At 40.0% G+C, this 14,898-nt stretch overlaps 1 protein-coding gene across 1 annotated transcript in view; it reads right to left on the bottom strand.

The window, feature by feature from the left end:
- The window catches only part of sfi1 (SFI1 centrin binding protein), a 74,457-nt gene that overhangs the window by 48,794 nt on the left and 10,765 nt on the right, over positions 1–14,898 (bottom strand). Inside the window, exons 6-11 of the mRNA XM_048611346.1 lie at positions 13,475–13,653; positions 9,353–9,428; positions 6,165–6,260; positions 4,670–4,746; positions 2,269–2,371; positions 396–492 (exon numbers count right to left, since the gene is read on the bottom strand). Coding sequence (XP_048467303.1) covers positions 396–492; positions 2,269–2,371; positions 4,670–4,746; positions 6,165–6,260; positions 9,353–9,428; positions 13,475–13,653 — 628 coding nt within the window. The remainder of the gene's footprint in view (positions 1–395; positions 493–2,268; positions 2,372–4,669; positions 4,747–6,164; positions 6,261–9,352; positions 9,429–13,474; positions 13,654–14,898) is intronic.

Here is a 14,898-nt window from a genome sequence, read left to right as displayed (position 1 = left end):
AAGATATAGAAACTACAATTTCCAACACACTGGTCACACTCAAATAATCAATGACACTGTCCTGAATGTCCATGCCTCGTATATTTCCTCCCTCATTGTGCACTCTAGGAGAAACAGCATCTAATGCTGAGCATTTTCAAGCTTCACTGAATGTCTTGGAGGAAGGGCTATTTGATCTTCAGAGTGCACAAGAACAATTGAAATATACAGCAGAGATTTGTTAATGAAGTATAAAGATTTTCAGCAGCAATCCCTCACACATTCTCACAGAAAACAAATGAAAGATTATATATAATCTATTGTTTGGTCATATTGTCAGACTAAATTTAAAAGAGTAGGGTGGGCAACTATACGAAAACATTTCACTGATACAGTAATTGTATTTTTCCACTTACGAAAACCAATACGTTGTCTTGCTTTCAGCACAAGTTCCTCCTCCTGTTGTCGTTGATACATTTGAAGTGAGACTGCATCTCCCCAATATTCCACCACCTACATAATTATCAATCATAGAACCATCACCAAATTCAATTGTAGAAGAACAGCCCTGCAACCTCTGTTTAACAAACTTTATACAATAAAATTAAGGGATGCATATGCAAACATAACCAAATGAAAATCTTATTCCAGAATATAGTTTAACTCAACAGTATTACAGGTTATCCTGCACAGATGCAAAGCAGAAGTCAGAAATTGACTGTAAGGAAGAGTAAGCCACTATTACACATGCTTACATATCTCCCTCCTGACCTATGTTGAAACAAGTATTCAATGATATACCATGAATTGTTATCCAAGTGACTTTCATTCCTGGATCCAGATTGAGTGGGAGCAGAAAATTGCATCATTTGGACATCACTGCTCAATCCAAGCACTTGATAAAGATCAGCAGCAGAAACTCCAAACTGACTTTGATCCTAGCTAGTCTATTAATCCCGTCTTCTCAATCCACATATGCTGCTGAGGGATTGAGGTCAACTGAGGACTCAAACATTTCTTCAGCTGAGATCAGCTAACAGAATAGAAAAAGATCCAAACTTGGGCTCTTTCTTGATATCAAATCAGTTCTCAACGACCAATGCAGCACATTACCTGCTGAGCAGAAGCTCATGTTCATGAAATAGAGACAACAAGGTGCAGAGCTGGATGAACACAGCAGGCCAAGCAGCATCATAGGAGCAGAAAGGCTGACGTTTCGGGCCTAGACCCTTCATCAGAAAAATGAGTTCATCCAGCTCTGCACCTTGTTGTCTCGGATTCTCCAGCATCTGCAGTTCCTACTATCCCTGTTCATGAATTATGTGGTTCGTAGTTCTTCCCAACATCCTAACAATAAAGTAGCACTCATCTAGACTACTGAGAGAATGCAACCTCTTGTGTAGTGAGTATTCACAGCAGAAACAAAAGAGACAAATAAATCAAACACCACAAAACAAGAACTCAAAGTGAAAATCTCCTAGCAGGCAACACAGTCAGGTAAAAAGAAAACGTCATAGAATCATACAGCAAGGTAACAGACCCATCGGTCCAACTCATCCACGCCGACCCACATATCCTAAATTAATCTAGTCTCATTTGCCAGCATTTTGCCCATATCCCTCTGTTCATGTACCCATCCAGATGCCTTTTAAATGTTGTAACTGTACCAGCGTCCACCACTTCCTCTGATAGCTCATTCCACACTCTCAGTGTGAAAAACCTGCCCCTTAGGTCCCTTTTATATCTTTTATCTCTCACCTTAAACCTATGCCCCTCTAATTTTGGACTCCCCTACCCTGGAAAAAAGACTTTGGCTATTCACCCTATCCATGCCCCTCATGATTTTATAAACCTCTGTAAGGTCACCCCTCAGCCTCTGACACTCCAGGGAAAATAACTCCAGCCTCTCCCTAAAATTCAAACCCGGCAATATCCTTTTACATGTTTTCTGAACCCTTTCAAGTTTAACAACATCTTCCCTACAACTGGGAGACCAGAATTGAACGCAGTATTCCAAAAGTGGCCTCACCAATGTCCTGTACAGCCACACCATGACATCTCAACTCCTATACTCAACACACTAATCAAAAAAGGCAAGTCTGCCAAATGCTTTCTTCACTACCCTGTCTACCCATGACTCCACCTGAAAGTGACCTGCACCCGAAGATCTCATTGACCGGCAACACTCGCCAGTAAAGTAAGAATAGATTTGTTTGTAGCAATCTTGATCTCTCACATATTCAGGACAAAAAATTTCTTGCATCTTTCATCTACAAAACGGAGCTGTACCTTGGATAAAAGGACACGGTGATAATGCTGATCTGCTATGGCAGCTTTTTTAGCTTCATCAGCCAGTGTGCGCGCATTTTCTCTCCAGGTGTAGAAAGAAAATCTATATGTAAGAAGAGAAAAAAAGGCTTAGATAGTAAATAACCCACCCTCATGTGGTCCAAGGAAAGCAGAAGGTAAAATCTCAAGGGATGACCAACCGCTGTTAAGGGCTTATATAAATGACAAATTGGACATGAAGTTTGAAAGCAATGTATGCTTCATTATAAATGAACCTTAAATTCAAGCAAAGGAAGAAATGAGAACATGAGGTCAGGTTGGCTGTGGTGGACTGGAAAAAACAATAAGATTTGACAGGAGACAGGCCTAGTATTGAAAAAAAACCTACAATGTCTACTTCAAATTTACATTCCTCTAAGGCACTATCAGCTAAAGGGAAAGGTGACACAACCAAGGCTTAAAAAAAAAGTTAAAATTTGTATGAGATCTAAAGAAGTGTCATAAGAATACCAGTAACCGTGGCAAGTCTGAGGATCGGAATCAATTTAGGCCCCTGCACAGGAGAAGCGATAATCTGATGTGGAAAAGGAAAAGAGAATATTAAAGTCAAACTAGTGAGAAATATAAAGGAAGACTGTAAAATCTTCTATCAGTTTGTACAAGAGAAAAGATAAGCAAGGGTAATTGTCTGCCCATTACAGGTATAAACAGATGTATGTATATTGGAGAACAGGGAGTAGCTAAACAATTACTTAGTGCAGGAGCAAATTGCTGGAATCTGTAGTGAAAAAGCAAATGCTGGGGATCATAGCAGGTCAGGCAGCATCCTTGGAGAAAGAGCAAGCTAACATTGAGTCTTCACAGAAACAGATACTGAAAATCTCCCAGAAATGCTCAGCAACCAAGGGGCTGAAGAGCCAAACAATATTAGTATTTGTGAAGAGGTCATACTTGAAAAATCAGCTGGATTAAGAGTTGATAAATCTCCTGGGCTAGAGAAGCTTCATGTCAGTGTTGAAAGAAGTAGCAATAGACATAATGAATAATTTGATACTCATCTTTCATGATTGCAGAGATTCTGAAAAGGTTCCTTCTGATTAGAAAGTAGAAAATGTGAGAAAGGGATGAGAGAGTGTGGAGAACTACACATCTGATGTCTTGGTGTCAGCAGCAAGGAAAAAGATGGAATCTGTCATAAAGAATGTGATAATGGAAAATTTAGAAAAGAGTGGCAAAACTGGGCAGAATCAATATGATTTGTGAAAAGGAAATCACGTTTGACAGACATGGGTTTCTTTTGAGCATGTTACTTGTCGCACAGATAAAGGAGAACCAGTAGATGTAGTGGATTTGCATTTTTAGAAGTCTTTTGATAAGGTCCCATGCAGGAGGTTAGTAAGTAAAATTACAGTGCATGGGATTGGGGGAATTATCTAGTATGGATTGAGAACTGGTTAAGAGTCAAAAAGCAGACAGTAGGATAAATGGATCATTCTCAGGATGATAGGCTGTTACTAGTGGAGTACTGGAGGGTCACTGGTCAGTCCACAACTGTTTACAATTCATACAAATGATTTGGATGTGGGGACCAATTGTAATAATTCCAAATTTGCTCATGACGTTAAACTGGGTAGAAATTTGTGAGGAAGATGCAAGGAGGCTACAAGAGAACTTAGACATGCTAAGTGACTGGGCTAGAACATAGTAGAAGAATATAAATAATGAGTGAATCTATTCACTTCGGTGTAAAAAAAGCAGAAAAGCAAAATATTTCTTAAATGGTGAGAAGTTAGGAGTTGCGGGTGTCCAAATGGATCTGAGTGTCCGGGGCCGTAAGTCACATGCAAGTGCAGAAATCAACTAGGAAAGTAAATGGTATAACGACATACATTTCAAGGGCATTTGAGTACAGAAGTAAAGATGTCTTTCTGCAGTTATGCAGAACCTTGGAGAGACCTCACTTGGAGTACTGCATACAGTTCTGGTTACTTACCTAAGGAAGGACAGCAAGAGTTCTTATGTAAGGGTCATCAACAGACCAAATATACCTTCAGTGAAAACAACAGCAAAATCCTGGAATTATTTGAAAAGCAACTGGATATCACAAGGGCAACAGAGGACCATCAACTGTGAAGGACTGAATAGCCAATAATAAACTTCTGATGCAAATTACATCGCCCCAGCCTGCATCTGGATTAGAAAAATATCCTATTGTGTTCTGTGATGGAGGTCACAGAGGCAAGACTTTACTTTGCAGACCTCAGTCATTAATATTAAAATGGGGGCAACAGATAGAACGATATGAAATTTCTACCATGTGAACTTCAATTCGCGCAGGACATTTGGTGTGTTATTTGTCATATATTTCTGGAGTGCAGAAACATCAATGCAACACCATTACCTTAACAAATCTCTTCTCCGTTTCTTCTCCTTTTCATCCACCTTGCAAAGAATCTGCTTATTGTTCAAATGGTAAACCTAGAAATCAGGCAGGGAGGGTCACACTGCAGTTTTCAAGGTCTTATTAAGGTTTTAATATGCACAAAATTAAAAAACTTACACAAAATGTCAGATGCAATAAATATGACTCTCCTCCACTAATTCTAAACATAAACTGATTCTTGAAACTTGATTGTTCAGTTCTTGCAAGATAAAACACTGCCACAGACTAGGCTGATGAATTTTGTTATGCTGAGGAGATCACATTGACTTAGCAAATGACCACATGTAGTCAACTATAAATCCACAACTAAAGCTTTTGGGCTACAGAGCGTTCAATCAAAAGGTTTGTAAAGAACCACAATCTTGGTCGACTCAGAAACCTTGCTCGTGTCTTTAACAATCAAAATCCTGTAACTTTAACAAGATGACAGGAGCTTCATATCAAGTGGTTTGACCCACTGTTTGGTCAAAACACTGGTCAATTTTGGAGACTGAATGAAATGTTAAGGGAGTTAATGGTACTTTTTTTTATTCTGGGGTATGGCCAGTCTGTGATTTGTACTTTCTGCATCTAGTGGAAACAGCTTGTTGTAATAAATTGTAACATTTTGTCTGCTGGGTCAGCAAGACAGAATCCAACAAATAATCCCACAGATAAAGATGGTCTATTTTCTCATGTTGCTACATAGGCACTTTGAAACGATTTTGTCATTGGGTTCTTACTATCGCTCATAGATGTTGAGTGATGAAACAATTTCTTAAAAATATCCAGCTGCATGTAACCTGAAGCACTTGTGGACACATCATCCACTTCACCTCCACCTGTCCACCATGTGTGCAGGAATCCAGGTTTACTTTTGTCTGATGGGGACCTGCAAATTCTACCACCCAAAGGTCAAGAACAGCAGATGCACGGGAACATCAACACCTGCAAGTTCCCTCCAAGACACTCACCATCCTGACTTGGAACTACGTTACTGTTCCTTTGGTGTCACTGCGTCAAAACCCTGTAAATCATATATCACTCCCTTACACCATTGTGGGCGTATGAACACCACATGGATTGCAGTGGCTAACCATCACGTAATCAGGGGCAGTTAGGAGATGGGCAATAAATACTGGCCTGGCCAGCGACACCCACAACCCAAAAGAGAATGCTCCTATGATGCTGCTTGGCCTGCTGTGTTCATCCAGCCCTGCACCTTGTTGTCTCGGATTCTCCAGCATCTGCAGTTCCTACTATCTCTGAAAAAAAAAAATTGGCTGAATAACCCATCTTAGCATAGTAATCCCAGCATGGATCAAAATGGGAACCATTCTTCTAGTACAGTGTTGTCAAGTTATTTTGTTATACACAAATACCATTTCAATCAAAACATCTTGGAAAAAACACTTGTGATAGAAATGCAGTCAATGTGTCAGGCAAAAGCAGGAGACCAACAACCATCACTCACCTTCCACTCGTGCAAGGCTTTTGACAGCAATACCTTCTGAATATGCCTATCTGCATACACGTGTTTTTTCCATTTCTCACGCTTTTTCTGCACATACTGGAAAGTGAAAGTAGTATAAATAATAGTATAAATACACTGGTGCTCAATTCATCAACTCCACTACTAGAATCACCATTGGAGAATGAGAACTGAAGCTTTCAACTCCGTGCTCTAATTTTAAAATAAAACATACTTTAAATTTAAATAATAAGTTAACTTTTTTTTTGGTCTACTTTGTCCTTCCATGACAGAACAACATTTTGTTCAGGGATCCTACCACAGACATTAGGGTCTGCCTATAGCCCGTCATTTGTGAGTGCCAGAAAATTACTGCAGAAAATAAAGCTCATGGTGTAGGGGATTACATATTAGCTTGGCTGGTAGAAAACAGAATATTCATAATGGGTTTTTATTTGAAACAAAAACAGAAATTCTGGAGAAACTTGGCATGCCTGTCAGCATCTGTACAGAAAAGCAGAGTCAACCTCCGAAGGGTCCAGTGACTCTTCTTCAGAATTGATTTATCTGATTGGCAGGGTGTGATGTGTGGAGTGCAAGAGTCTGTGATGGGGTCTCGACATGTTGCAATTTACGTCAATGACTAAGATTAGGGGAACAGAGGCATGAAAAATAAATTTGCAGGTCACAGCAAGTTAATTTTCTACCTATGTTGTGAAAAAACACAAGGAGTTTGGAGAAGGATACAGGTTGAGTAAGTACAAAAATCTTGCATAGGGGGTTTGGTGTGGTAAAATGTGAAGTTGCTCACTTTGTTAAGAAGAATAAAAAAATGTATTACTTAAAATGGAGAATGACTGTGGAATTCCATGGTATAGAAAGATTTAAGTATTCTAGTGCATGAGTCACAAAAATTTAGAATTACTTAACAGTGTGTAATTGAGCTAACAAATGAGGTGCTATCCTTTATTATGAGAGGAATTGAATAATAGAGCATGGATGCTACACCTAAGTCATGCAAGGCAATGATAATGGTATATCTCAAATATTGTGTGTAGCTTTGGTCACCTTATTTACAGAAGGACTTAAATATATTTGAGGTGTTCATGGGAGAGTTACCAAATGGATGTCTGGAGGACAGGGTAGACAGGCTGGGCCTATTTCCACTCGAGTTTAGAAGAGTGAGGGGTGATTTGGTTGAAGTCTCTAAGATCTTGAAAGGACTTAAGATGGACATGGTAACGATGTTTCCTCTTAGAAGAAGTTGAGAACTAGCAGCCAGTATTTTAAAATTAGGAATTGCTCTTTTACACAGAGATGAGGGGAAGTTTTCTTTCCGAGGGTTGTGGGACTCAAGGGGCTGAATGGTCACTTCTGCTCCTAGATTGTCTATTTTGAGATTCATCCCCTTCCAGTTATATCTCAGTGCCCATTTCTGTAAAGGGTCATGTAGCTCCAGAGAAGACAGCTGGTGATGCCCCAGTTACAGCTGGAACATGTGAAGTGGGCAGCCCCTAGCAAGGACCTTCAGCACATGGGGACGGTGGAGTTTCATAATATGGTCCCATGCTGCTCTGAAATCTGACAACGGAAAAGTGCAGATGAGGGTAAGTGTGGTACTGGATAGGTGAAATATCTTCCAGACAGTTTGCTTTCAGCTATTGAGTCTGACACTACTCACTGAGAGAAGTGCTTAGCCATTCTGCAGATCTTCAAAGCAGCTGACCAGTGCTTAGAACTTGTCAGTTTCACCAAACCCTTCATGATTCTTCTCCTATCTGCCAGGTTGGAGAGAGAACTTAAGACCGTTCCAGTGTTTCCACTATTCTGATGTATCAAACAGACTGGGAAAATTTCACCTTATGTCTACACAATTATTCCAGCAAAACAGCAATCAGGAGTGAGATCAGATCTGTTTACTCTTCTCCACAACTCAAAGGTCTTTAAACTGCACTTTGCAAACCTGGGATTTCTACCACCTAGAAGGACAAGGGCATCAGATGTATGGGACACACCATCCTGACTTGGAACTATATCACTATTGCTACACTGTTGCTGGATCAAAATCCTGAAATTTCCTTCCCAACAGCACTGATGGTCTATCTACCCCACAGAGACTGTAAAAGAATGCAACTCACCATCACCTTCTAAATGGCTACTCGGGATTGGCAATAAATGCCAATCTGGTCAGCAACACTCACATCCCATTAACAAATTTAAAATCTTCTACAGGTACTAAATCATAAAAATATTGGCTCTGAAATTTTGTCATTTCATTTCTCACAACCATCATCATTGTGACCAGCACAAAATGGTTAATTTAGTGCTAAGTCGGGGGTAGTGTTTGGGTCCATGGATACTAGAAACTCTAAACAGACTCTAAATCTATTTGTTGCCTTACAGCAAGAAAATTTTCAGTCTAGGTCTCTATCCAGTTAAATGACATTACATGCAAACCCACTTAACCTGCAATCCAACTGAATTATTCAACAGATTTATCTCAAACGTTACACATTACTCAAACTGTTCTTTTTCTTCTTCCACAGTTTCCCTGCTTCTTTGTCAGGCTATTAGTGATATTCTGGAATGACAGCTAAGGGAAGACTTTGGATCCACAGTGAATACTGGGCTAGAATTGACAATGAGATAACTCACAAGCCGGTCAGAGACTTCAAGGCTCTGATCACAGAGGTAGACAGGCAGTGAATGTGGAAGGCACAGAGAGAAGTTGTTGCAAAAGATAGTGGAATAGAACAGCCGGAGGTTGATCAGAAAAGCACAGAACAGGCTCAAGAAATAATATATTAATTTGTTCAGTCTTGCTCAAAAAATATGCCGTTTCAAGTGCATGGAGCTTAAGCAGCCAGAAATTCAATACTACGCTGCACATTTTAGAACTAGGGAGAGAAGTGTAATTGAAAGCTTTTTTTGGTTTGAATTAGCTTATTCAAAAGTCCTTTCTTAACAAAATCAGCCTACTTTCTGTTTAAAAAATAATTATTGTTAAAATTATAACTAAACATATTTTGGTTGATTCTGGTTATTGAATTGTTAATGTAAGTATAATATACTTTACAGAAATATCTCCGACTCATTGACTTGTTAACCAAGACATGGAAAAATGAGCACTGGGATTTCTTTGGTGGCTATTCCTCATCACATGTGGTTGAAGTAAATGGTCAACTCCTTACCAAACACCAAACATTCCAGGCTCCACGCAAGCGACACTTGCACCAATGTCTTATGGCTAGTACTTCATGGTCTCGTCTGGGATGGAGATGGAGATGGAGGTAATTAAGAGAAGAGACAGGAGTAAGAATAGATCACATGGCCCCTTGAGCCATTCCAAAGTATTATGTCTGATCTATCGCCCAACTCCACATTCGCACACCCTCACCATTTCCCTCGATTCTTGAAGACAACAAATATCCAACCTTGAACGTATTGAATAATGAAGCTTCCAAAATCTCCTGGGCTACAGAATCTCAAAGGTCCACACATTTCTGAATGAAGAAATTTCTCTTTGCATCATTCCTAAATAATCAAGCTCTTATCCTTTGACACACCCACTCCGGCCCACCCACAGACGCTTGAACCCACCCATCCCACGTTCTGGAGCCCCAGTCAAGGGAAAAACCTCTCCATGTCAATGTTCTCCAGCTCCTCCAGAATCTTGGAAGTTTCAATGAGATTGGTTCTAAATTCCAGACAGTTTAGGCATGGTTTATTCAGCCTCACATCATAGGATAACTCTCTTATCCTCTTACTCTCCTGAACTTGTATGAGTTAGCACTTTTTTTCTCTGCATCAACATTTAAAATCTATACAGTTTTTAAAATAATATTCTGTTCTTCTACCCTTATTACCATAGTGAATAACGTTTTTTTCCCTACATTATATCCATTTTCCATCATGTCGCCCATTTACTTAACCTGTATATATCTGCCTGTTTGTGTCCCCCTCACAGCTTAGATTTCTGCTCAGCTTTGTACTGTCAGTAACTTTTGATATAACACTTAAGGTCTCCTTGGCAAAGTCATTCACTCAGATTGTAAAAGCTGAAGCCCCAAGGACTGAACCTTGCAGCACTCTATTCATTACAGCCCGCAAGCTTCAAAAAGCTTATTTAATCTTAATTCCGATTCCTGCTCGTTAAACGATCCAGTATCCATGTTAATGTATTACTCCCAACTCCATATACCCTTACCTGCTGTGTTAACCTTTTGTGCGTTTCCCTTTGGAAATCTATGTATATGAAGGAAGAAGGAATAAGAATAGGCCACTCAGCCCTTGAAATCTGCTGCATTATTCAGTAAATAAAAGAATGTGGATGATCTGATTTTAACCTCAACTCTATATTCCTGCATGTTCCTATAATCCTTCATCTCCTTGGTAATCAATAAACAAACCACCACTGCCTTAAAAATATTTAAAGATTCTGCATCCATTGCCTTTTGAGGAAGGGATACACTATATCTACTGGCTCTGCCTTATCTATTCTATTAAATACATCCTCAAAACTTTAATAAATGTGCCTTTCCATAAAACGAAGTATGTTCAGGCAGAGGTAATGATGTGTTTCTAAGTGCAATGTTAAGATTTCCTTAATATTGAATTCTAGAATTTTTCTGATAATTGATATCAGTCTAGCTGATTGCTAGTTCCCTGATTGCTCTCTCCCTCCTTTCCAGAATATTCAGTATTATATTTACTTAATTCGAATTCGTTGGGATGATTCAGGAATCCAGATTTAGGAAAACCGTAATCAGGAAAAACAAAACATGTAGGAATTAAATTCATAACAAAATGGTCTCCAGCTGCCTAAATGAGAATTGAGTACATTTTAAACTGAAACACAATTTAACATCACCGTTTCAGAAGGATTGATTGACAAGTAGCACATAACATAAATTTACTGTGATGATTAGTTAAAATTACACTTCAACACGGTGGCTGTCAGGGCTTTAAACTAAAGTCAGTGACTGGCCCCATATCCAGTGTCACTGACTGGCCCCACAACCAGCATCAGCAGCCAATCGTATCATGAACTGGGAAGAGTACGTCAATAATCATACCACACTGTTCCACAAGCCATCAGAAAATATGCAAAATCTCAAGTAGACCACCAAGTTGACTAATTTGCCCGATTGACTAAAGCAATTTTCACCAGGTTTTGTTATTAATAGGAAAGTTCTGTTTATTGTAAACACCCATAGCTTTAATAAATGGGAGAGAAAAGAAAGAATTCATGATCTACTACAATGCAACTTTCAACTATACCCCAAAACACACGCGCATTCACTATTAAAACAAACAAAGACAGATGGTTCAACACAAACGTTGTGCTTGGAACAATATAGACACAGGAAAAAACAGAATGCTGAAGCTCAGAAGTTCGGATCTCAATGGTGGGTTAAATTATATCTCTTAGTTCCTGTCATTTTAGCCATGACGACACACTGCTGTCTAGAAAACGATGGATGTTCTTAACTTTGATAGCTGGTCTAGGACTTTTCTTGCAACAATTCTCTCTAAATTTTAAACTTTCTTGACTTTCTTAACTTTTTGCTATTTTTAACCTTCTCAAGGGCAACTTGAGACCAGCTGTAAATGATGGCTTAATTAGTGATGGTCACATCCCATGAGTAAATAAAAAAACTCACCTGGGAGGAGGGGGCGGGGTGGAGAAGGGAGATGTTTTCAGTTTGTCGACTCTGGAGGCCTCTGTGCTCTATACTGACAGATCTGTAACAAACTGTAGCTTGACCAATCTGAGAGCTGTCATCCCTTAACTCAAAATCTCCTGGTGCTGCTTTAACTCAAAAATGAATCAATCTCACTGTTTCAACAAAATCATCTTGCACCACGGGGTCAGTTTAGCTCAGTTGGCTGGATGGCTTGTTTGCAATTCAGAGTGATGCCAACAGTACGGATTGAATTCCCACACTAATTGACATTACCATGAAGGATTCTCCTTCTCAACCTTTCTCCTCGCCTGAGGTGTGGTGACCCTCAGGTTATACTCACCACCAGCTGGTCTCTGTCTAATGACAGAGCAGCCCTCGGATTTGGTAAGATTATGACAACTTTACCTTCACCTCTGTCTTGCACAGTTTAAAATGCATACCACTTAATTCTTACAAATCACAAAACTCTCCTGGTATTTCAGCTATATTGCACTGTCCAATTTCCACCAGTTTACAGTCCAAAAACAAAAGGACATGATTACGTGATTCCTTACAATGCACACCTAGCAAGAGTGACAGACCTGAACTTATGAGTACTTTCTCGCTCAAAGTAAGGGGCTGTGGAATTAATTCACTTCCGAGTCAACACTGAAGCAGAGGGTATGTCATAAGTTAATAGTACGGTGGATGATAAATGGGGAATAAGGGGATAGGGAACAGGGGAGAACTTGATATTAGGATTACAGTGCATGTGGAAGACTAAAGCTTACACAGATTGTTTGGGAGTAACAGCCTCTTGTAGTTATATGTAATACAAAGTACTATCTCCAGGAAAGCCTAAAGTTTAAGGGATTTAATTTCTAATTGTACTGCTGGGGAAACAGCTCTAGAGATGGCCACACTTCTATTCCAGCACTCTAACATTTCCTGATGTAGCTGGGTGAGTGTCAAATTCTGAACTTCTTAACTACAAGTATGTGAAAAGCCCTGTACAAATGCATGTTATTGTAATGCATACAACAATCTCACTCAGACATTGAACAATATCCGAGAATGTCAACACGACTCTTATGTGGGATGGACGGTACAGGAGCTGAACAACACTGGCTTTAGGAAGAGTGAAGGAAGAAGTTTTGGCCAATTATAAAATTGCCCTTTCAGTCGTAATATGAAAGGCTGCAGTTGCAGCTTCTTGGTGCCATGAAAAAGCTACATCTTTGTAAATATACATTTAAGACCAGCTTGCTTGAAGGTACTGTTCACTCTGGAAGGTGGCTTTGCGCACCCCAACAGCCCTCTAGCGTGCTAGACAAGTGATCATCCTCTACCTGAGAGCACATAAAATAAGAGATGGGAGGCTATTTGACTAGAACAGGATCACAGGCTAAGTTGATCAACCAATGCTCACATGCCTTGCAGCACTCATTCCTGAACAATCATCTAAAAGGTGGCTGACTTTCATTTAAAGGTCTCTGACTGTCAGCCCAGATAATTCAATATAAAATGAGCACTTTTTGACTACAACAATCACCACAAAAGTCATATACCCACATAGCTATTACAGGCCAAATTTTAGCTTCATCTGAGTTTTAAGAACATGGAGCAAAATTGCCAAAATACCCATACCCTGCTTTTTGATCTGCCACAGTCTCTCTCCAAAAGTGCATCGATTTAAGCAGCAGCTGATGTCTAAAGTGATCTTTAGCCATGGCCTCCTTCTCTCTCTCCTCCACAGAGATGGCAGTCTTCTTACGCCAGTTCCACCAGAACCGCAGCAACATGCAACGAGTAGAATGAACCACAGCCTGCAGAAACAGAAACATTTCCTTCAAAACCCTCCCAATTGGACACCAGATTCCCCTCCTGGCTTTCACGTTAATTGATATTGCCACTGGTTCTCTTCCTTCCTGCTTCAAATCTTCTAACCTTACCTCATCTCCACAAACACTAATCCTTGACTTTTCAACCATGCTCCCTCCTTCACCATCCCCAAATCCATGCTGACCCTGCTTGAAATCCACTGTTTTGTCCAGCCTACCACAGTACCAAATTCAGTAAGTAAAGCCATAAATGATACCCCAAGTGACTGTGGCAAGCATGAACTAACCGTCCTCAATCTGACCAGTCTGCAACCATTAAAACAGTTCACTGCACCATCCTTTTCTGGTGCCCCTCTGCTGTCATTCACCATAGTGGGATTTCTCTCACATGGTTTCTCTTCTATCTGTCCAGTCATAACCAGAGAACGGCTCTCTTCTAACTCCAATACTGTGAACTCTGGTGTTCTCCAAGGATCAACACTCACCTCACACTCCCTTCTACTTCTCATTTATATGCTGTCCCTCAGTGACATGATCTTAAGTCACAGCATCAGTTTCAGGTTGTGCACTGACAACACCCAATTCAACCTCACTATTCCTTTGCATGAACCTTCAGTTGTTTCTAAATTCTAAGATTCTGACATCTGGGACCAACACTGCAGAAATTTCATGGCATAAAACAGAGAAAAGACCAACATCATTGCTTTTGGTTCCTTCTCCAAACCCTATTCTGTAGCCAGATAATCCATTTCTCTTCCCGGCGACTGCCTGAGACTAAACCTGACCGTTTGCAACCTCGATGTCATATTTGACTTCAAGTTAAGCTTCTGATCATATTATCTGTGACACCATTAATTCTCTCATCCATGTCTTTGTTTCTTCTAAATGACCATTCTAAACATACTCCTGGGCTGGCTTCCCTGTGTAAACTCGGTATCATCCAAAACTTTGCTGTCTGTGTCCCTCTTTACACCAAGTCCCAATAGGTCTCCGTTTGCTGAACAACATTGAATCCTGATGAAGCAAAGCCTAGATTTCAAAATTCTCATCCTTGTTTCCAAATCTTTCCATGGCTCACACATCTCCCGAACATCTTAGTCTCCAGCTGTACAACCCTCCAAAATCTCAATGTGCTTTGAATTCCGTCCTTTCTGGGTCTCTCCAGTTCGAATTGTTCCAGCACCAGAGGCCAGGCCTTCAGCTACCAAGGTCCTAAACTCTGTAATTTCC

This window comes from Rhincodon typus, chromosome 24, assembly GCF_021869965.1.
Source record: "Rhincodon typus isolate 14 chromosome 24, sRhiTyp1.1, whole genome shotgun sequence".
NCBI lineage: Eukaryota > Metazoa > Chordata > Chondrichthyes > Orectolobiformes > Rhincodontidae > Rhincodon > Rhincodon typus.
This window is presented reverse-complemented; position numbering and strand designations above follow the sequence as displayed.